At 45.2% G+C, this 24,030-nt stretch overlaps 1 protein-coding gene across 3 annotated transcripts in view; it reads left to right on the plus strand.

Moving 5' to 3' along the window:
• The window catches only part of MSH3 (mutS homolog 3), a 184,897-nt gene extending 164,779 nt beyond the window's left edge, over nucleotides 1-20,118 (plus strand). For all 3 annotated transcript variants that reach the window (XM_077817126.1, XM_077817127.1, XM_077817128.1), the window contains 4 exons: nucleotides 4,571-4,757; nucleotides 4,973-5,102; nucleotides 8,398-8,572; nucleotides 19,632-20,118. In XM_077817126.1, the coding sequence (XP_077673252.1) occupies nucleotides 4,571-4,757; nucleotides 4,973-5,102; nucleotides 8,398-8,572; nucleotides 19,632-19,725 (586 nt within the window). In that variant the 3' untranslated portion in view covers nucleotides 19,726-20,118. The remainder of the gene's footprint in view (nucleotides 1-4,570; nucleotides 4,758-4,972; nucleotides 5,103-8,397; nucleotides 8,573-19,631) is intronic.
• Nucleotides 20,119-24,030: the final 3,912 nt, after the last annotated feature.

Raw genomic sequence — 24,030 nt, forward strand, 5'->3', positions numbered from 1 at the left:
GACATCATCTAGTCCAACCCCCTGCTCAACTAAATTATCCTAGCCAACCCCAACTAAATCATCCCAGCCAGGCCTTTGTCAAGCTGGGCCTTAAAAACCTCTAAGGATGGAGATTGCACCACCTCCCTAGGTAACCCATTCCAGTGCTTCACCACCCTCCTAGCAAAATAGTTTTTCCTAATATCCAACCTAGACCTCCCTCACTGCAACTTGAGACCATTGCTCCTTGTTCTGTCATCCGCCACAATTGAGAACATCCTAGCTCCATCCTCTTTGGAACCCCCCTTCAGGTAGTTGAAGGCTGCTATCAAATCCCCTCTCACTCTTCACTCCTGCAGACTAAATAAGCCCAGTTCGCTTAGCCTCTCCTCATATGTCATGTCTCCCTGCCTCCAAATCATTTTCGTTGCCTTCCACTGGACTCTCTCCAATTTGTCAACATCCTTTCTGTATTGGGGGGCCCAAAACTGGACACAGTACTCCAGATGTGGCCTCACTAGTGCCGAATAGAGGGGAATAATCACTTTCCTCAATCTGCTGGTAACACTTCTTCTAATGCAGCCCAATATCCCGTGAGCCTTCTTGGCAACAAGGGCACACTGTTGACTCATATCTAGCTTCTCGTCCACTGTAATCCCCAGGTCCTTTTCTGCAGAACTACTGCTTAGCCAGTTGGTCCCCAGCCTGTAGCAGTGCATAGGATTCTTCCATCCTAAATGCAGGACTCTGCACTTGTCCTTGTTGAACCTCATCAGATTTCTTTTGGCCTAATCCTCCAATTTGTCTAGGTCACTCTGGACCCTATCCCTACCCTCCAGTGTATCTACCTCTCCCCACAGCTTAGTGTGATCTTCAAATTTGCTGAGGGTGCAATCCATCCCACCATCCGGACCATTAATGAAGATGTTGAACAAAACCAGCCCCAAGACTGACCCCTGGGGCACTGTGCTTGATACCGGCTGCCAACTAGACATCCAGCTGTTGATCACTACCTTTTGAGCCTGATTATCTAGCCAGCTTTCTATCCACCTTATAGTCCATTCATCCAATCCATACTTTTTACTTGCTGGCGAGAGTGGGAGACCGTATCAAAAGCTTTGCTAAAGTCAAGGTATATCACATCCACCGCTTTCCCCATATCCACAGAGCCAGTTATCTCATCATAGAAGGCAATCAGGTTGGTCAGGCATGACTTGCCCTTGGTGAATGCATGTTGACTGTTCCTGATCACCTTCCTCTCCTCCAAGTGCTTCAAAATGGATTCCTTGAGGACCTGCTCCATGATTTTTCCAGGAACTGAGGTGAGGCTATAGTTCCTGGGGTTCTCCTTCATCCCTTTTTTAAAGATGGGCAGTATATTTGCCTTTTTCCAATCGTCCAGGATCTCCCCCAATCGCCACGAGTCTTCAAAGATAATGGCCAATGGCTCTGCAATCCCGTCAGCTAACTGCCTCAGCACCCTCAGATACGTTGCATCCAGCCCCATGGACTTGTGTATGTCCAGTTTTTCTAAATAGTTCTTAACCAATTATTGCATCACTGAGGGCTGCTCACCTCCTCCCCATACCGCGCTGCCCAGTGCACAGTGGTCTGTGAAGACCAAGGCAAAAAAAAAAAGCATTGAGTACTTCAGCTTTTTCCACATCATCTGTCACTAGGTTGCCTCCCCCGTTCAGTAAGGGCCCCACACTTTCCCTGACTTCCTCTTGTTGCTAGCATACCCGTAGAAACGCTTCTTGTTACGATTCACATCCCTTGCTAGCTGCAACTCCAGTTGTGCTTTGGCCTTCCTGCTTACACCCCTGCATGCTTGAGCAATATTTTTATACTCCTCCCTAGTCATCTGTCCAAGTTTCCACTTTTTGTAAGCTTCCTTTTTGGGTTCAAACTCACCAAAGATTTCTTTGTTAAGCCAAGCTGGTCGGCTACCATATTTGCTATTCTTTCTGCACATTGGGATGGTTTGTTCCTGCGCCCTCAATAAGGCTTCTTTAAAATACAGCCAGCTCTCCTGGACTCCTTTCTCCCTCATATTAGCCTCCCAGGGGATCCTGCCCAACAGTTCACTGAGGGAGTCAAAGTCTGTTTTTCTGAAGTCCAGGGTCTGGGTTCTGTGCTCTCCTTTCTTCCTTTTTGTCAGGATCCTGAACTCGACCATCTCATGGTCACTACTGCCCAGGTTGCTGCCCACTTTTACTTCTACGAAGGGATACAGATCCTTGGTACCCTCTCCATTAGCCACGAGCCCCCTATGCTTATCTACATCTTAGACAGTATTGGCCTCTAGGGGGCATTCCTTATGCTCAGAACTACTTCAGTATTGCACTTCAGTCCCAAATCACTCACCTCAAAGCAACCTCAAGTTCACTAGTGATATTGGATGAACTGAGGAGAGGAACTAGCACACATGAAGGAATCGCTATTGCTTATGCTATACTTGAACATTTTATTAGAGATGTACGTGTTTAATTTGTAATACACTTTTAAATGTATTTGTTTCTGTATTAAATGGGAACTCTGAATGCTACACTAAGCATATCTGCAAGGATTTTTTCCCCTTTGTGTGTGTGTGTGCAGCCAGATATCACCAACACATGGTCAGATGAGGGATTGCAAGCAGAACTGTAAAGCATTTCAAGACATTGAGTCATATCTCCCCTAAAAATTCCTGTCAAGTCCTGATAGTCCAAGACAAACCTGAAAAGCTCCTTGATATTCTCCATGCCTCTATGTCAGGTCATTATCTCTCCCAATACATGAAGATCTATTAGACCCTCCCAACCACTGTGGCAAACCCCTGCCTCATTGGCCCCAACATCTTAGAGAAAAAACTGCTGCTTTGTCAAGAATTCGAACAATTTTACACTGATCCCACACCAGGCTCACTGGTAGTGGCAGCAGCCAATGAGAAGACTCACTGGGGCAAGAAAGGTCAGCACCTAAAGAGAAAGAGACCAGGAAGCTGGATTTGTTTTTCAGGAAAAGCCGTTCCACCTGTAGTTTGCATATGTGATGCCTCTTTTCATACCTCAATCCACTCAGCCCAAGAAGGTATCTAAGCTTCCTAGTGGGAGGCTGCCATTACCACTATAGAGTACTGCCATTTGGCCTGTCCACAGCTGTGTTCACAAAGTTCCATGCAGTAGTGGCAGCTAACCTCAGGAAACTGGGAATCCAAGTGTTCCCATTCAGACATGACTGAGTGATTCGTGGAAAGCCTTGTCAATAGGTAGCAGACTTCATCCAGCAGATACTGCTTCTGTTCATCCAATTAAGTGTGAAAATAAACAAAGACAAGTCAATACTGACCCTGACACAAAAAAGAGTTCATTATGGCCATTCTTGTATGTTTGGTTACAAGTGAGCAGTTCTGAAACAAATGTGTGGCAGGATAAAGAGACATCTATTTATGTTAGCTAATGGGAGACTGCTCTTCAATCCCCTACAATGTTTGCTAAATTTTTTTTCTCCTAATGATTTTAAGGATGTCAGCAAGATTGCTTCTTTGACTGAGACAAACTACTACATTAATTCCCATTCTCCAAATATTACTGTTTGTAAGACCAAACTATTATAATTGTCCCCAGAGGTTTCTTCAGATTGAAACCCTGCTTGGGTGCACAAATTCCAGAGACCATGAGTTGATTCCTAAATTTGGGAATACCAGTGCCTGCCACTGTCAGCTATGCCTTGATTCCTCTTCTGTTCTGAATATTAAGTTCTGTAACAAAGATTAGATTTCCCCACCATAAATGAGCACCCAGACACTTTGATTAATGAAGTCTTCCCCCTTGTCTGGAATGTGACATTTATTTGATTCACTTAGAACAGAATAAACAAAAAAACAGAAAGCACCACTAGGATCTCTCTACTTCAGGTACTAGCTCTGCTGCCTCTGTTGGACATTAATAAAGGTGCTTACAAGAAAGAGAAACAAACTATCCAAAGCATAGAAGAATCATTCTTCATTAGTTTATCTTCAATAGAGGCTACTGTGGGCTAGCAGGTCTCTTAAGTTCCCAGGGCTTTTCAAGAGATATTAAGCAGGTTATGCTCTTCCAGCAGGGTTTGTTGTCAAAATCACAAGGACCACGTGCCAAGTAAATTCACTTGTTTAAACCTCTTCTGGTTTTATAGAACTCCTGAAGCAGATAGAGATAATGGGTTTACTTGCCTTCGAGCAAGACAGATTACTGGTGACCTGGAAAGGTTCTTCCCTAGAATCCTGCAAAGTCAGTACAACCCATCACTTTAGGGCACATTTGTTACTTATGTATCCTTATGCTACAGGATGTTTCTTTTGTTTATAATGTCTTTGCTTTTGCATCTGTGTATTGTAACTTTTTAAAAAGAGGTTTAGAATTGTATGAGATGGACTTTGTTGTGTTTTTACAGATGTTGAATTATAATTCAAGCCATATGTCTATGTCCTTGGAACAACAAGAAAAGTTTTTAGGAAGCTGATTTGATTTTCAAAAGTATTGATTTTTTTTATCCTTGTTTTCCAAAGCACAGGGTGTTTAATTTATTACATTCAAATCAAAACAAACTACCTTGTTTTCTGTTGCAGAATGGGTGCTGCAGACAACATATACAAGGGTCAGAGTACTTTCATGGAGGAACTAACAGATACAGCAGAGATAATAAGAAGAGCAACTTCACGTTCACTAGTAATATTGGATGAACTGGGGAGAGGAACTAGCACACATGATGGAATTGCTATTGCTTATGCTACACTTGAACATTTTATTAGAGATGTAAGTGTTTAATCTGTCATACACTTTTAAATGTATTTGTATCTGTATTACAGGGAACTCTTAACTACGCTAAGCATGTCTGCAAGATTATTTTTTCCTTTGTGGAGCAATGTGCATGTGTTCAGCTTCACAGAGTGAAGAACTATGGAAGAGAGGACACTAGTACTAAACATCTGTTTAAAAAAATATTCATACATGTGTATCTTTTGCTGTAGGTAGAATCATTGACACTGTTTGTCACTCACTACCCCTCAGTATGTGATCTAGAAAAGATATACCCAGAGCAGGTTGGGAACTACCACATGGGCTTCCTGGTGAATGAAGAAGAAAGTGAACAACAAAAAGGTACAGTATGAAATTGTCTGAGGTTATTAGTATTACAGATATAAAGATATAGGTTGAGATTTGGGGATTTAAGCACGGATATGAGGAAGATGTATGTCTGAATCCACTACACTGCTTTAAGAATCTCAATCTATATCTTAAATCTCGTTTGCTTGAAAACTGAAAAAATGTATTTCTTTGTTTCATGATTAATTAGCCTTAGGATATATTGTTGTTTGTTTAAACTGTAAATACATCAGAATAGGGACTTTTTGTCTCCTTATTTATATACACAGCACCTAGTACGCTTTGAATACCAGATTTTAAAATATTATGTATTATTGTACATGATATTCTCACGCTAACTGGTTTAAAAAATGTGCTCAAATAATTGTAATTACTTCAAAAACTTGCACTGGCATATATGCACATAACTCTCATTTCTTTCAGTGGGAGCCGTCAACCAACATATAACGGGTAGAATTTGACCTTAGTTTTATGTTTTATTTAAATGACAGGAAACAAGGACATACACATTTTGAACACTGATTGATTGTTTAAAGTCATGCTCTAATTGGCTAATGTTTTTTATGATGTCATACTTAACGCTGGCATTCCTAATGAAGGGAACTACCTGCCTGATCATCAAACTATCTCATTCACAAAAAATCAATATTTAAATGTTATGGTCTGGTTATCAGGCTGATGCGATAGTCTCGTTAAGTTAATGAGATGAGAAGAAAATTAATATTAAATTTTTCCTCTTCTTACCTTTCTAGATGGCCGTGTTAGTTGGTCTGAGCATGCACCCTGCCTGTATTTTTATGCTCTGTTTCCTGAGGACATATAAGGGGTGCAGTTCTGTATCTCCCCTCCCGTCCCCTTCCCACTCCACCCCCACTACCATAGGCTGTGAGCAGGAGCTCCACGGTGTCAATCACTACCCTTATCTCTTTCTTTTGTTCGTTATCTTCAGGTTTGAATAACTTCAACAGAGTTAGACTTTTTGGTATATTTTGCAAAGTTTTCACTTGGCTTGGCCTTTATTTTGTTAAATATTTTGTTTTAGCTCTGTTAAATCTCTCCTGCTTTGTTGCTGCGCCCCCTTCTTTGTCATGTTTTGGGATAGCAGAGGCCAGCTCCCCAGGTTTGAAGCCATGGCACTGAGTTCAAAACAGCACTCAAAGACTGAGTCAACCTGAGCTTCACCACTGAGAGCACCTCACTGTTTTCCAAAGAAAAGAGGAATGATTGAATGGCAATGATTGGGGGTCTGTGGGGTATGTGCTGGAGATCTTCACAGGGACAGAGGAAGGGAATCATCATGGTTGCAATAGCCATGATGATTCTTGTGCTCCCACCTGAGCCTTGGGAAGACAACCCTTATCTGTAACTTCCAACTGTAATTTTAGCTCCACCATCCCCACCCTCTACTCTTCCTCAAATCAAGCCCGGGCACCTATCTCACTGGTGACCAGAGAGCCTTTTGGTGTGCTGGGTGTGCAGAGCCCCTGCGTGCACAGGTTCTGGCACTTTCTCCACTCCTCCGTGTCTGTTCAGGAATATTGGAGAGACAGGATATTATGGTTCTGGAGAACTAGTTAGTTTTATATATTTAAACTGTACACTAAGGGTATGTCTATCCTGCTCACTACTTACGGCAGCATGCAGAGTACATACACTGCACATCCCACTAACACGGGTATATATAACAGTGTAGCCAGTAAGGCGCTACTTAAGTGAGTAGAGTAAAGATACATATGAACCTTTAGGGTACATATTATACACCACTGTATACATGCCCGAGCATTGCCACCTCCTGTCTACACTGCTGTTTTTAGCAGTGCAGAGTCCCACTGCTTCACCCTGTTTGAGGCTCTCCCTGCCACAGGGAGCTACTAGAGCCTTTCTCAGGGCTTGTCTACACTTATCAGAGGATCAACACTGCGGCAATCAATGCATCAGCGGTAAATTTAGTGGGTCTAGAGAAGACCCGCTAAATTGACCACCAATCCCTCTCCCATCGACTCCTGTACTCCACCTGATAGAGAAGATCACCCCGCCGTAAGCAGATCTAAGCTATGTCGATTTGAGTTACGCTAGTCATGTAACTCAAATTGCGTAGCTTAGATCAACTTTTCCCTTTAGTATAGACAAGGCCTTAGCCACAGAAAAAGGACTCTCGCAGTGAGGAGAGGCTCTGGCAGAGTGAAGGCAGAAGAAAGACTCTGGCAGGTCCCTGCCACCGGAGCCTTTCCCAAATGCATTCCCCCCACCACAGCCTTTCACTGAGGTGTGTAGAGCAGGGGTGGACAAACTTTTTGGCCTGAGGGCCACATTGGGGTTGCAAAACTGTGTGGAGGGCCAGATAGGGAAGGCTGTGCCTCCCCAAATAGCCTGGCTCCCACTTACTGCCTCCTGACTGCCCCCCTCAAAACCCCCAACCCACCCAATCCCCCTGCTCCTTGTCCCCTGACCACCCCCTCCCAGGATCCCCACCCCTAACTGCCCCCCACCCCCTGTCCCCTGACTGCCTTGACCCCTATCCACACCCCTGCCCCCTGACAGGCCCTGCGGGACTCCCATACCTATCCACCCCCCCCCCGGTTCCCCATCCCCTGACTGCCCCCCAGGACTCCCTGCCCCTTACCCAACCCCTCCGCGCCCCCTTACCATGCTGCTCAGAGGAGGAGGAGCTCACAGCCCCGCTGCCCAGCCAGAGCCAGTCATGCCATGCTGCTCGGCGTGCTGCCCAGGCCAGAGTGCTGGCGACACGGCAAGCTGAGGCTGTGGGGGAGGGAGGACAGCGTGGGAGGGGCCGGGAGCTAGCCTCTCCAGCTGGGAGCTCAAGGGTTGGGCAGGACTGTCCTGCACGCTATAGTTTGCCCGCCTCTGGTGTAGAGATATACCACAGTAGGATGAAGCCCGCTTTTCATTGTGATGCGTACTTACACATATCCTACATGTCGCCAGCAGTGGTGTCCAGTATAAACGTAGCCTAAACTAGTGTAAGGAACCTTGCCAGCCTTACAAAGAGAGAAGGCCCAGTTCGGTAGCTTCTCCACACACACAACTTCTCAATGATCAGGCCCCAAATGAGAATTAAGCTATTGGAAAGGGGCTATGCAAAGTATACTGGAGAGCTAGGAAACATTTTGGCACTTGAGATAATCCATCTTTTTTGGCTTAATGTTCCTCGTAGGGTATGGTTATTAAGGAAGATGCATGAATTGTGTAGATAATATGTTGTTGTTCTGTCAACTTAATCTGCAGGAGTTTTGTTGATACAATAGTGATTTTTTTTCTTATTCTCTAGGATCTGAAGATGAAGAGAATCCTGAATTTATCACTTTTCTTTATCAAATAACTAGAGGAGTTGCTGCAAGGAGTTATGGACTAAATGTTGCTAAATTAGCAGATGTTCCTGAAGAAATCTTAAAGAAGGCAGCTCACAAATCAAAGGAGCTTGAGGGATTAGTGAATATGAAAAGGTCAGAATAATTGTGATGCATTCTTCTGTTTGTAATGAAACCTTCAGATGTGAGTAGGGGAGCTTTTCCCAGTAAATGGGGTATCAAAAAGAGCAGTAAGAGTTATACCAGACACACTTAAATATTTAATTAAGATAAAATGAAAACAGCTCCTGAAAAAGTGTATGAAATCATGCTATCCTTTTTTAGTCAAAGCTTTCTAAATTAAATAATTGAAATTAGTTTATATTTAGTCACCCTATCAAAGGTTTAAACTACCTAAAATATGTGGTATGTATGTTTGTTTGTTTTAGATATGAACTAGTGTAGGCAGCAACAATTTTGAATCTTTTACAGCAACTTTTAGGAAGCTAATTTGTTCCTCTAAAACTTATTTTTACTTTTTCTTCAGGAAGAAAATAAATATAAATGTGATGTCTATTTACATAATTCTTTATTTATTAATACATACTAAAAAGATTAGTTGATGTCTTAAAATGCTTAGCCCAGATATTTTTAATTTAGAAAATAATTTCAACTTATTTACTTAAGACTTTAGAGTTGCTAGCTATTTATAAAAATAGAGAAGGACCTGGAGAGCTTTGTTTCTGATTTAATTAAGAATATATGTTTGTATTAGCTTTGATAAACCTCAAAACTTTACATTTTCCGGAAATTTAGGGATTTTAATGTTTTTACTGATATCGAACTTCAGATATGTGCTTATACATAAACTGTGCATTATGTAGGTGTCACAGGGTGACACTGACCCTTTAAGAAAGAAGAAGCCAGTGTACCTGTGATTAATCATCTGCTTCCCAATTAGGCTTAAGAGAAGGCATCTGGGCCATATAAATGGAAAGAGACTGAGACAGTGGAGGAGTTGGTCAGGTGAAGGACAGGTGAGAACTGCCTGGGAGGGAGATATTGGCAGGTGAGAGCTGCCAAAGCCCAGGAGACTGGGAGGTTCCTGAAGGAAACTGTACATCAGTGCTACTCAGACTGAGGCTTGAGAGCCGAAGTGGCTCTTTAATGTATCTCCTGTGGCTCTTTGCTATATCTTTAATATAGATATTAAAACACTGTGTGATTTAATTATTAACCAGCCAATTACTAGGTTATTAACCACTTGTAGTTGATAAAATATAATACTTGGTCAGTCATTTTGCTGTGAGAATTTTATAGAGAAGGAGAAAGAAAGAAAGTGTAACCATTAATTCACACTACTGTGGCTCTTTTGGGTAATGTTGATTGCTAATTTGGCTCCTGAACCACTGAGGTCTGAGTGTCACTGTTGTACATGGTTCCTGGGGGAAGGCTGAAGGCAGGAGAACAGCAAGAGAGGTTTGTTGGCTGACTTCCTCAAGCCCAAAGAGCCAGGGCTGGAGAGGGCTGAAGGTCATGGGGAGCTGCAAAGGGGCTTACACATTGATGTCTTCATGCTTGAGAAGGGCCCTAGGGGAACAGTGAGGATGATCTTCCAGCAGAGGGTCTGTGGAGGTCCCCGCTGGGAAGAGTGGGGTTATGCTCAAGTTGGAAGGGCTGGGATGGCTATCCTGGGAGAGAGACAGAAAAGGACTGATAAGGAGCCCAGGTGTGTTGGAAGATGCTAGAATTTGATATGTGCTATGTAGATGGACAAGAAAATGTGTGATTTTAAGGACTATCTGAAGGGGAGTGATAAATGGACTATGTTCGGGGTCTTTTGTTATCAACTGTTTTGCACTATTTTGGTAATACCACTGGCTCTAGAGTAGGGTGTGACTGAGGCAAAAAGTCTGACATGGAGTTACTGTGGCCTCTCAAGCAGGGAAACTGAGAAAGGCATACCGTTTCTGCTGTAGTCTGCCACTACAGGGTGCTCCAGTCGGGCTGATTTATACAATAGATGAGGGATGATTCTCTAGTGTATTAATTGGCATAACTTCTTATCAACCTTATAACATTTTAACAACTGTATGTAAACAGGTTAGTCAAAAGTACAGATAGGTACTGTAAATACTTATTTCTACATCTGATTTAAAGACTCATAAAATGTTGACATCTGTAAGGATTCTTCTGTTTATGTTGTTGGTTTGTACATAATAGATCTGCACTGTAAAATGACTTCTACTAACTTTAATGGTTTTTTCTGAGTCTCATCTGAAATGTCAAATCAAACCAGCTCTTAGCAATGTAATATAGATCAAGCGCTTTCTGATTATCATAAATAATATAGGTAGAAGGCTTTCCAGGGCAATTTTTTAGGCCCTAATTATTTTGGGGTACAAAAAATTCCTTTGAAGCTAAGCAGTGTACAGAGCTTAAAGCCAATTCTTATCCTGTCATGTTTTAAGACCAGAACAATAAAACCTTAATATCTACATAGAGGATATATAAAGAGTTGAAGAAAAATTATGCAGTAATTTACACTTGTCAGTATTATATGGTTCATAATTCAAAAGTAAAACCTCAAGTTGCTCATAAATGTCTTAATTCTATCGTCTGCTGTGTGAGGTTCTAAAGTCATTTAAAAATTACTCTGCAAAGAGAAGACAATTTAAACCAGCTAAGGCAGCGTTATAACCTAATCTTAGTTGAGTAGGTATTAATTCTGGCTTGTCTGAATTTTACAGTTCTTATAATTAAGCTTCCATAGTCATTCTTTTAAGATAGCTTTTTATATGTAGTTTTTTAAAAAGGGAAAAAGCAAAAGAAAATTTATTTGTCTGCAACTGTAGTAAACTCCTCACCAGGAATCATCACTAAGATTTGAACTGTGTGCCTTCTTTACTCCTGCACAGCACAGCATCCTACCACCTGAACTACAGAACTAACTATGCTAGCTGTCAGCAGGAAAAGGCTGTTATCTTATGTCCACCAGCCACTAGACAACAACACAAGAAACTGAAATATATGAGTGGCCTCTTTTACAGACAACCTAGACAGAGAGAAAATCATGGTAGGTTCTTTCTGAGAGGCAATGTGGCTAAGTAGATGGGAGTTGAGTTCCCATATTAGAGATCAGGGTTCTGCTCCAAGCTTGTGAAAACTTTCCTTGCGGTATGAGGTTTTGCTTAATAAGAAATGTGAAGGCTACAGAATTAGCGGCAGTAGTCAGTAGAAGTGATTCGTGAACTCAGAGCCTCCTGCTTTCTGATGCAATACCCATCTCCCTAAGCAAAGAAGTACTTAAATGAGCAGCAACATCCAGATAATCCATTTACCTGTTCGGATTTTGTCCTAACTATAAATGTTGAAGTGACACAATAGGGCACTGCGTGTACACTGCCATAATGTTGTGAGATTTTGGTATGTTGCCAAAACCAAGCTCAACTGTGGGAGCCACAGACAGAAAATAGTGATTTTCAACAGTTTACAACTCTGCCTAATCTTTATAGAATTACATAGTGACGGCAAAAGGCACCTCCTTGACTCGAAACTATTTCCCTGCTAAATGTAAAAAGTCCTGCTGAAAACATTAGGGACATCAGAGTTCTTCAGAAAATGTCGCAAGCATTGTTTATTATGAAAAGTTTTAGGTCTTTCCTTCTGGAATGAAGTGTTCTTCTTCAAGTGATTGCTCATGTCTATTCCACAATAGGTATGCGTGCTCGCCATGTGCACCGGTGCCGGTAGTTTTTCCCCTAGCAGTACCCGTAGGGGAGAGCATTCGACCCCCCCCCCCCCCCCCCACGACCCCTGGAGTAGTGCCTGCCTGGTGCGGTATAAGGGGCGGCTGCTCTCCTCTCACCCTCAGTTCCTTCTTGCTGCCAGTGAAGGTGCGTCAGAACTGCTCAGCTCCAGCTTTGCTGCAGCTCGTCCCCAGAACTCTTCGTTTGTTCAGCAGTACCTGTAGTCAGCTAATTCAGTTAGTTTAGTTAATCATCGAGCCCGAGCCGGGGCATGCCCCGCGTCCCAGGCTTTGTCATTCAGCTCTTGTAGGCACTCTATGCCAAGGAGCGACCCGCAAGCGGATTGTCTGTGCTGCTTGGGAGAAACCTATATCGGCAAAAGGTGCAAGATCTGCAAGTCTTTCAAGCCCCAGACCAAAAAAGAAAGGGACATTAGGCTCCGGGCCATCCTGACGGAGTCAGCACTGGCCCCTGACCCCAGCACCGCTCTGAACCGGTACCCAGCACCGCGGCATCGGTATGCGGAGACCCTCCAGTACCATCATGCAGTCGGCACTGCTCCCCGTCCACGGGGCACTCCAAGAAGACCAGAAAGACTCCATTTTCGCAACAGCACTGAGGGAAGTCTGGGACAGAGGTTAGGCCCATGTCAGGTAGTCCTGGATCCCCATCGGGCTCTAGGCCTCCGACTCACATTGAGCGGAGTAGCCTCTCTGGATGTACGGATGCCATCTACACCCAAAGCCCTTCAGGCAGCCAGGGAAGTCATGTCCATGCTGGTGCCCGGAGCTCCACTGATGTCGGCCCCACGCTCCAGAGGCAAGCCGTCACTGGGATCACCACAGTCGCCACTGGTCTGGTACCGGTCTCGGTTGAGGGAACATTCCCGATCACTGCCTAGCAACTGTTTAGGGCTCAATCCATGTGGATCGCCCTCGATGCCAGCCAGACTGTCTAGATGGGTGCCGTCCAACCGGGACTCCCGGCACCGCTCGTCTTCACGAACCGAATACCAATGGGACCATGGCGGACATCGCCAACGGTCCTTGTCTCACAGGAGATACCGCAGTCGGTCGTGGCACGATAGTCGACACCATTCCCGCTTGGACTCCCGTTCCAAGTTCCCGCCAAGACACCGTAGCCCCGGGCGTCGATCGCTGGTGTCTCACCGATGTGGGTCGGCTCGTTGAGGCCGTTCACGGAGCAGCTACTACCGTCAGTGCTGCTCCTCCACGTCGAGATCGTGGTCCCATGGCCGACGTAGATCCTGGCACCGTCGATACTCCTGGACCAGAGGCAGGAGCGGATCATACACCAGCCCGGCCTCCCCTCACAGCCACCCGTCTACAGGTCAAGCTAGCCAGCCCTAACAGCCAGCCCCACCGGTGCCTTAGCAAGTGCAATGGCACCAAGTGTCGTGGCCAGCCCAGTGGTACCAGTGGGCACCGTGGCCTCCGGCGCAGCCCCCGGTGAGGGCTCACTCGGTGGCCGGGGCCTCGGAAGCACTGTCGGCGTCCATCTGTCGACTGCCAGAAAAAAGGTCAGGGGGACCCGTATCCTCGGTATCGTGCCCGGAGTCCGACCAGGTGTTGGATCCTCTGGTTCTGGATGACACCCAAAGCACCACAAGAGCTTCCCTCTGTCTGGAGGAGCTGATTGTGGCCCCACCCCCCTCCATCCTGCAGGAGGACTACCAGGCTCACCAAGACCTCCTAAAAAAAGTGGCAGCGAGCCTCCACCTCCAGGCTGAGGAGATGGAAGAGCCCTCAGACTCCCTGTTCAATGTGCTGTCCCCTTCAGCGCCGGGCAGGGTGGCCTTGCCGCTCCATGAAAGAGTGGCAAGAATTTCAAATGCCCTGTGGCAAACACCAACCTCATTGGCTCCCATCTCTAAAAAGGCGGAGCGCAAGTACTTTGTACCCACGAAGGGACACGAGTATCTGTATACCCACCCGGCGCCCAGCTCCTTGGTGGTCAAGTCAGTCAACCACAGGGAGCGGCAGGGGCAACCAGCCCCGACCCCCAAGAGCAAAGACTCTCGGAGGCTGGGTACTTTTGGGAAAAAAGTTTATTAGTTGTCAAGCTTTCAGCTACGAGTAGCAAACCATCAGGCTCTCCTGCGTTGCTACGAATTTAACCTCTGGGAATCCCTCCCCAAGTTTGAGGACTCCCTCCAGGAGCGCAATAAGGAGGAGTTTAAGGTGCTTGTGGAGGAAGGGGCGGTGGCCGCAAGGGCATCCCTGCAGGCTACTTCGGATGCAGCAGACACGGCCGCACGGTCCGTGGCCTCAGCGGTGTCCATGAGATGGGCGTCATGGCTTCTGCTCTCTGGGCTCTCCAGCAAAGCGCAGTCGTCAATGCAGGATCTCCCTTTCGACAGGAAGGCTCTGTTTGCTGAGGAAACAGACACAAGGCTGCATGGCATGAAAGACTCCCACACGACCCTCCAGACCTTGGGCCTCTATGTCTCTCCTCCAGCAAAACCCAAGTTTCAAGCTGCAGCAGGCTTCTGCCCACGTTTCCCTCCCAAAGTACGAAGCTGCCCACAAAAAGCAGCGGGACTATAGAAAGCACCTGCAACAGCAATCCTGGCCTGCCCCCCAGCCTGGGTCTTCTAAGGTCAGGCAGATGGGCAAAGGGCATTTTTGACGGGATGCTCGGGGGTACCCTGCCAATTCTCAGCAGGGACCTTCCCCCAGTAAAGCTCCTTTTCTCCAATTGGTTGTGTGCTTTCCTCCCAGAATGGTCACGGCTCACCTTAGACCGATGGGTCCTCAACACCATCTCCCGGGGTTACACCCTTCAGTTTACCTCCTCCCCGCCGAACCACCCTCCGCCCCCATCCCTCCTGGGGGACCCCTCTCGCAAGGCTCTGCTCAAGCAGGAGGTGGGGCGGCTCCTGGACCTAGGAGCTATAGAGGCAGTGCCCAAGGAGTTCCTGGGTAAGGGGTTTTACTCCTGGTATTTCCTTATCCCAAAGGCGGGCTCAGGCCCATCATGGACCTGCAAGGCATGGGGAAACTCAAGTTCCGTATGGTTTCCCTGGCCTCCATCATCCCCTCCTTGAATCCCGGGGACTGGTACGCTGCCCTCGATCTACAGGACACATACCTCCACATCCACATATTCAAGGGGCACAAACGCTTTCTCCGTTTCATGGTGGAACAGAGTCACTACCAATTCACGGTCTTACCATTTGGTCTGTCCACTGCCCCCAGGGTCTTTACAAAGTGCGTGGCAGTGGTAGCGGCCTACCTCAGATGCCAGGGGGTCCCATATCTGGATGACTGGCTAGTCAAAGGCACCTCCTGGTCACAGGTGAGGGATCATGTGGCGCTCCTCCTGTCCACATGTACTACCCTGGGCCTGTTGATAAACAACACCAAGTCCACATTAGTCCTGGTCCAATGCACAGGGTTTATTGGGGCGCTACTGGATGCAATGTCAGCCAGGGCCTCTCCCACCAGACAGGTTTGAGACCCTGAAAGGGCTCATAGACTCAGTCACAAGGTTCCCAGTGGTTACAGGCAGGGCTTGCCTGCAACTGCTGAGTCACATGTCTGCGTGCACATATGTGCACGCAATCACGCCAGACTCAGAATGAGGCCCCTCCAGCTCTGGCTGGCCTCGCAGTTCTCCCAGAATGGACAAAGTCCTCACCGTGCCAAACTCGGTGATCACCTCCCTGTGGTGGTGGTCTGCCCAAAACAACATGCTCCAAGGGGTCCCGTTCAGGAACAGGGCCCCATTGTTGGAGGTGGAGTCCGACACGTCAGACCTGGGTTGGGGGGCCCATGTGGGGAACTTTCAGACCCAAGGCCTGTGGTCTCTACAAGCCCTACCCTTTCATATAAACATCAAGGAACTCAGGGCAGTGCAACTGGTGTGTATGACCTTCCGCTCGCACCTGGAGAGCAAGGTAGTCAGGGTCCTCACAGACAACATGGCCTTGATGTTATATATCAACAGGCAAGGCAGGGTCCGATCCTCTGCCACGAAGCCCTCAGTCTGTGGGACTTCTGAATAGCCCACAACATCTACCTAGAAGCCTTTCACCTGCTGGGCGCCTAGAATGTCAGGGTGGATTGCTTGAGCAGGAATTTTTCCTCTGAGCACGAGTGGTCTCTACACCCGGAAGTGGCTCACCAGCTCTTCTGAGGGTGGGGTATTCCCCAGGTGGACCTATTTGCGACCAGGCAGAACCGACAGTGCCCCAGTTCTGCTCCGGGGGGGCCTAGGGACGGGCGCTGTCTCCAATGCCTTTACCCTGTTCTGGTCAGGCCAGCTCCTCTACGCTTTTCCCTCGTTCCCTCTGATCAGCAAGGTCCTGGAGAAAATAAAGATGGACAAAGCCAGGGTCCTTCTCGTTGCCCCTGCATGGCCTAGGCAGCACTGGTATGGGACCCTCTCGGGGCTGGCTGTAGCTCCGCCATGGCAGTTGCCACTCTGCCCGGACCTGCTCTCTCAGGATCAGGGCTGCCTTCTCCATCCCAACCTAGCAACGCTTTACCTCACGGCGTGGCTGCTCAGTGGCTAGGTGGCGAGGAAAGGACATGCTCGGAACAGGTTCAGCACATCCTCCTCGAAAGTAGATGGCCCTCCACTCGCCGCTCCTATGTGGCGAAGTGGTCTCTGTTTTCGAGATGGGCAGCAGGCAGGGTGTTTCCCTGACGGCCGCCCCAATCCAGCTTATCCTTGATTACCTCCTCCAGCTGAAGCCCCAGGGACTGGCGCCCTCGTCAGTCAGGGTACACTTGGCGGCTATATCGGCCTTTCATCCCCCGGTGCAAAGGCACGCTGTTTTCCCATGCTTGACCGGCCAGTTCCTTAAGGGTTTGGACCATCTCTACCCATATTCCAAGCCCCTAGTTCCACAGTGAGACCTAAACCTGGTGCTGGCTCGTCTCATGGGGGCCCCCTTTGAACCACTGGCCACGTATTCCTGGTCTCACCTCTCATGGAAGGTGGCCTTCCTGGTAGCTATCACGTCGGCCAGGTGGGTCTCAGAGCTCAAGGCCCTAACCTCCAAACCGCTGTATGTGGTTTTTCATAAGGACAAGGTCCAGCTCTGCCCACACCCCGCCTTCCTCCCGAAGGTGGTCTCCACCTACCACATGGGTCAGGACATTTTTCTGCCAGTCCTCTGCCCCAAGCCTCATGCCACTACTGAGGAAGGCCATCTCTACACACTTGACGTGAGGCGAGCTCTGGCTTCCTATCTCGAGTGGACCAAGCCGTTCAGAAAGTCTTCACAACTGTTCGTCACCTCGGCTGAGCATGCGAAGGGTCAGCTGATTTCCACTCAGCAGCTTTCTAAGCAGATCACTTCGTGCATCTGTTCCTGTTATGAGCTGGCAGGGGTTCCCCCGCTGCCCACTGTGAGGGCACACTCGACTCGGGCGCAGGGCTCGTCAGCTGCCTTCATGGCCCACGTCCCCATCCAGGACATTTGTAGGGCTGCCAGGTGGTCTTCGGTGCACACGTTCACCTCGCACTATGGTGTAGACCTCTTGCATATACTTTGCAGATAACATCCTTTTATTCATGTTTCCTTCAAGAATCTGGGGCTTAAAGTAATGTGTATGTTATCTAGTCCAAAATTATCAAACATCATTTGATTGCATACCATAAGAAGTTTTCCATCTGTATAGTGCCTAATTCTTTCTTCCAGTTTTTATTTTTTGATAAAAACATTTTCTTACAGATATATCTATTCATGCCATTCATTTCAGTTTTATAATCTTACTAATATCAGAGTGTTTTGCAGATGCTTTTACCCAAGGAATTTGACTTTAACTATTTTAATAATAATTAGTTTTGTTGCTTTATATTTCTGACTCTTAGAATTATTAAAAAATTGCTGATTTGCTACAATATCCCCATTTCTTTAATCTGCAGCAATAATTTGTGATACGCTGTTTGTCAGGTACAAAAGCTTTGTTGGACTGATAGTAATTAGTACTGTATGGGAAATGGTTTTCCTATTCCATGAACATTTTTGAGATTTCCTGGGCAGGTGTCCTGACCCACCAGACTGCTGGCTATTCTAGAATGGGTGTATCTCAGTATCTTCTGTTGGATCTGTTTCCCTTGTATAATTAAATATTAATTGGGCCAGAAAAAGAAAGCAACTCACTCTATATCCTAATGGTTAGGGCATACACCTGGGATGTGAGAGACCCAGGTTCCAATTATTGGTCTGAGTTGAGAAACCTTTCCTGTTGAAATATCCCCATTTCTTTGATCTGCAGCATTACTTTGTGATATACTCTTTGTCAAAGACAAAAGCGTTATTGGGCTGATAGGAGATGGTTTTCCTGTCCTATGATGATTTTTGAGATTTCAAAATTTCCCCATTCTACATCAGAACAAAATTGCGACCTTTAGATGAATCAGCATTTTCTGACAAAAAAATACCCAACCAGGTTCTAATAGTAATATTGAATATTGTGAATGTTTACATTTTAAAATGAAATGTTCAAAAAAAAGGAAAAGCACTCATATTTTTGGGATAGAAAGGTTTCTTAAAATAGTGCAGTGTGGTCAGTTAGATAATATGCATCTATTATTTACTGGTAGATGCATCTTCTTCTGTTAACATGACTCTTGCCAGATAGGATCACGAGCAGTTGACAAGAAGTGGTTCCTTCCCACTGGAATTTAGTATGCTTTCAGCTGCTTCCCATCTGGAAATGTGGACATGATCTTGAGGATCAAAACTGGATCCTTACATAGCAATATATTGTGCTACCACTAGACCTGCAAGGCCAGCTGACTTGTCAATTTTTTTCTGTACCTCATTGCATGTTATATGGGGACATTAATTGGATATATCTGAGCACTTCACTAGCTTTTCATATTCACGTGAAATATCAGAAATACATTCTCACTCATTTTAAATATCTTGCTGCTACTTAGTTTCTCTGACACGCTATCTTTCTTGGGCCTCAAAAATTAACAAAAGGAATTGGATATGCACATTTACTTACAAATTATGAGAATATATCTCAAATTTCTTCCAGTCTCTTCCATTGCTGAAATATATACTTGTAGTACTGCTATTAAATGAATGTTGGTATTGTTTTTAATATTCTTATCTATGTAAACCACTTTCCTATTTCTCTTCATTGACTTACATTGTGCTCAGACTTTAGTTCCATTTGTTTGTTGCTTTCTGTACCTTAGCTGCCTCATGAAGAGAATTTGTTGGATTTCATGAGCCTATCATAGTGACCAAAAATATTGAATGTATATTGTAGAAAATTTTACCCACATATTTACAGTGGGCACTGTTAGCACAGTGTTTTGACTTACTGGAAGATTTTACTTTGAGCTCATAAGTCCCGATCCTTTTTTACTGCATGCAAAATATTTTAAAACAGTTTCAGTGTTTTCAGTGGCTAATTGATGTATTTGGAAATTTAAATACATGTCCTTATTTTGATTTTTGTGGTTTTGTTTTTCAGAAAAAGGCTAAAATCTTTTGCCAAAATATGGAATATAAATGATTCCCAGGAACTACAAAAATGGAGTAGTGTGTGTGAAACTGAAGATGAATGATTAGATCATTTTTAATGCTTCAGATCCTTCCTTTTTGAAGACTGTAGTAATTAACAAACAATGAGCAATTCAAAATATACTACTGTACAGAGTAAAGTATTTGAACAATGTGCAATTTCATATACGTTAAGTGGACCGTATATCTATTGGGGGGTTACCTTTTGAAAATAAGGAACATTATAATATATTCCATACTTAATTTTTAAAGGCAGGCTCATTTTATGGAATTTCTCTACCCTACCCCTTAGTTTATTAAAAAAATAAATAAGTGCAAGGCAACTAGTTGCATTTGATAAAGTTTACAGTGTGATTAGAAAATATGAATAATTATGTTTGTAAATTGTTAGAAAATCATTTTATTAAAAATAAAATAATGGCTTTAAAGATTATTGTACTTTGATTTCTGAAAAAAATTAAATATTTTGTGTCTCTTATACTGGGAAATTTTAATTCAGCTGTTCATTCACTGTTTTTGATTTAGTGATATGCGGCTCTTCACATTCACACATTATATTATTTCATATTTACCTTTGATTCAGTAATATAAAGGACTTTGTCAACTTGATTATTTTTATATTGGCCAATTTTAAAAAATAAAGATTCTGGTAAATCACCCTTTAAACAACGTTTAAAATTAAACATTAAAATTTTTAGGAAAAATATGCATTGGGTGCAGAGATGAGGGGATTTCTGTTCCGCTGCTCGTGCTTATAAAGGTGTTATCAGCAGGCTTGAAGAGCACCAGCACCAAATGTGCTTAAGCTCGCTTTTCCTCTCTGTGCTCACAGTGGTCTGTTGCCTCTTCAGTTTCGACTTCAGCTTTACTGCTGCTACTGGAACTCCCTAGCAGAGTCAGTAAAAAGACTACATCTGAACTTTCTCCCAGGGCAGTGTGTGTGTGTGAGTGATACCAGCATGTTAATGTGTAAGGCAGTGAGGGAGCAACCACAACTATGAAAGTAGCAATCCATAAAATCCCACTGACTGTAAGTTTTTTTTGGTTGAAGTGATGTTAGATGTTTCTCGGACAAGCATAAGTTTGCAGATGGAAATGTGATTTTTGTTGGTGTCACTCTTAAAAAGAAAAAGGAAAAAAAAAGTATCGCTGCTATGAAAATGAAGTGCCTAATCCAGGTGAAGTTCATACGTTTAAGATTTAGTAAAATTAATGTTTATCATAATGTATAGAACTATTTTATTTCTATAAATCTCCACTCGTTTTGTTAAACATCTTATTATTTTGGACATTTGTTACAGGGGAGAGAACAAAATGCATTTTGTCATTTTATTGAGGAAACCGCTGATGAGAACCTGCCTGATTATATTCACAAGAATAAAAAATAATCCAGTTTTTTCCCCTAAGTAATGCATTTTAAATGTATCTTAAAATGACTGAAATTGTATCATCTTGCCAATGAATGTTATGGCTTTTACAGCGTAAAGAACTAATACAATCCCAAGCTGCACAAATATTTTTTTTTACGTTTAGAAGCAACTGTCAACCTTATTCGTGAAAGATTTTTTTCAGTGTGCAATCATTCTGCAGCTTATAAAGCATCCTCTAAAGATATTACAGAAGCATTTCTGACTCTGGATACTCAAATAGCAGCAGTCAGCATAAGCTTCTCCCCTCATCTCTGGCTAACAAGGAGATCCCATCCCTTTCTCACAAACACTTGTTACAATAGTTCATGCACTTATCACTTCCAGACTGGAATGTTTACCTAGGTTTGGATAAAGAAGTCCACAAGGAAGCTACATGTGTTGCATAACAGCATGGACAAATAGCTCATCTTTGAAACAGGATCAGCTGAAGAAAGTGTCTTTGTACCAGTGTTCCACAATCTGCACATGATTCCCCTTTGGCTTTTTGATCCACTTTAGGGTTCTGGTCTTGATCTTCAAAGCTCTTTATGGATAGGCTCACACAATGTCAAAGATCATTTCTCCATCTCGGACCCATTTGGCACAGACTGATTAATAGCACTGAGGTAAAAACTTCAGAGAGCCAGAAAAACAACCGTCTGAATAATAGGCTCAAGACTCTGGAATACCTTATCGTAGCATGGTAAGACTCACCCCTGCGGCACCTCCCGCTGGTCGTCCAGGGAATTAGTTCACCAGCCTCCGGAGTGCCCCCTGCCAGCCAGTGTCCCGCCTCTTGCTGGCCCCCATGTCCCTTCCGGACCTCGGTGCCCCTTTATCTGGGGGTTCTGCCCCAGCAGTATCTCCCCCCCTCCCCCAGTCTCTGGGTCTCCCCTCCCCGGGGAACCCCCAAACCCCCTAATCCCACCTTGCCTCAGCCTATGGGCTACTGCCAGTCCCATCTAGCCCCCTTTCACTGGGGCCGACTGCAGTCTATAAGCCAGTCATCATAAGCAAGGGGGGTGTGGGGAGGGGGGTAGGACCTACTGCCTCTACCCAGCTCCGGGCTGACCCTTTGCAGCCTCAGAACCTGTTTAGGCCCTGCACAAGGCCCTGCAGCCTGGGGGGTTTCCATGCAGGAGCTCCCCAGCTCCTCCTGCCTTCCCCCAGTGCTGCCCCACCTCAGGTTCCTGTTTAGCTTCCAGGCAGCCAGGACCTTCCCTCTCGGCCTGCTCCTAGCCCACTGTGCTCTTATAAGGGCCAGCTGAGCCTGCTTACCCCAGTCAGCTTGGGAACTGCTTGCTCCCAGCCACAGCCCTCTCCTGGGCTGTTTTAAGCCCTGAAGGCCGGAGTGGGTGACCACCCCGCTACACCTACCGACAGAGATGATTTGGGGGCATTAGTGAGCATTTTCTCTTTCCTCTCTCCTTGAGAAGACTGAAATGTCAGTCCCCAAATAGCACCACATGCCAGTATCTTTATCTCCATTTGTCCCCCATTGTGGCAGAGAAAGCCAAATGGAACAGGAGAACTCAAAGCTGTGGTGCTCTCTGAGTAGACTAGCTCAGGAACTGGAGAACGGAAGCTCTCCAATGATTGCGATCAGTCCACATACTCTCTCTTTGCCAAAGGAAGGTGCTTGGGATCAATAGCTTGTTCATAGAGTTTAGGGCCAGACGGTATCTAGTCTAACCTGGATGTCACAGGTCATTGAATTTTACCCAGTTTACCCCCATGTTGAGCCCACTAACTTGTATTTAGCTAAAGCATGTCTTCCAGAAAGACATGGTAGTTTTTTCTAGTGGTTATTCACCCTCTGTGTTACATTTGTTCCTTTTATTCTAATTTGAATTTGACTGTCTTCAGCTTCCAGCCATTGGTTCTTATGCCTTTCTCAACTAGATTAGAGCCTTTTAGTATCCACTGTTTTCTCCCTATTAAGGTACTTGTACAATGTAATCAAGTCATCTCACAATCTTTTTTGATAAGCTAAACAAATTCAACTTTAAAGTCTCTCACGGTAAAGCATTTTTTTCCAGCCCTCAAATCAATTTTTTGACATCCTTTTAAAAATGTGGATGCCAGAACTGTACACAGGATTCCAGGTATATAACGTTGCATTTGGCTGTATTAAAACACATTTTGTTTGAATGGACCTAGCTTCCGAGTGATTTAGATTACTCTGCATGACTGTCCTGTCCTCCTCCATTATTTACATCAGAGGTTCTCAAAATGTGATCCGCGGACCACTGTTCAGGTGGTTCGCAGATATTTCCCTCTAAGGTGCGTGCCTGGGTGGTGGCACACAAGAGAATTAAGGGCCACCCACCTAATTAGTGGAGCCGTGTAGGCGTGGCTTCACGAATTAGGTGCCTGGACCCTGGAGAAGACACACATGTAAGGTGAGGTGGTGGCCTTGGGGGGAATAGGGGATAGGTGAGGGGGCAGTGGGGTGAGAAGAGGGGGTGGGGCAGAGTTTGGCACGTGCAGAGCTGCGGCGGCCAGAGAAAAAGGCAACTTTCCCCAGCTCCAGGGCTGCAGCTGCTGGGGAGAGATGGCCCTCCTTCCCAGCCTGAGCTCTGCGTCTGCTGTGGTGGGAGAGAGAGCCTCTCCTTCCTAGCCCTAACTCGGGGGCTTCCTGGCAGGGGTGAGAGGGAGAGGACCCCCCCTCCTTTCCAGCCCCAGTTCAGGGGTTGCCACGGTGGGGGAGAGGGCACATCCATTGCATTAGAAAGGTAAGACTACTGATATTAAAATATGAATTGTGCTTTTATTTGTAGAACAAAAAATCTTTTATTAAGTTTTTTTTAGATAGTGTTTTTATCCAAAGTGCTTTACAAGAGTTAGCTAATGGTACAAACAACATTTGGAAAGATCATTAAGTGGTCCTTACGGTGTAGATCACCTTTGGTGATCGATACGGGAGGGAGTGCAAATCTG

This window comes from Eretmochelys imbricata, chromosome 5, assembly GCF_965152235.1.
Source record: "Eretmochelys imbricata isolate rEreImb1 chromosome 5, rEreImb1.hap1, whole genome shotgun sequence".
In the NCBI taxonomy this organism is placed as follows: Eukaryota; Metazoa; Chordata; order Testudines; family Cheloniidae; genus Eretmochelys; species Eretmochelys imbricata.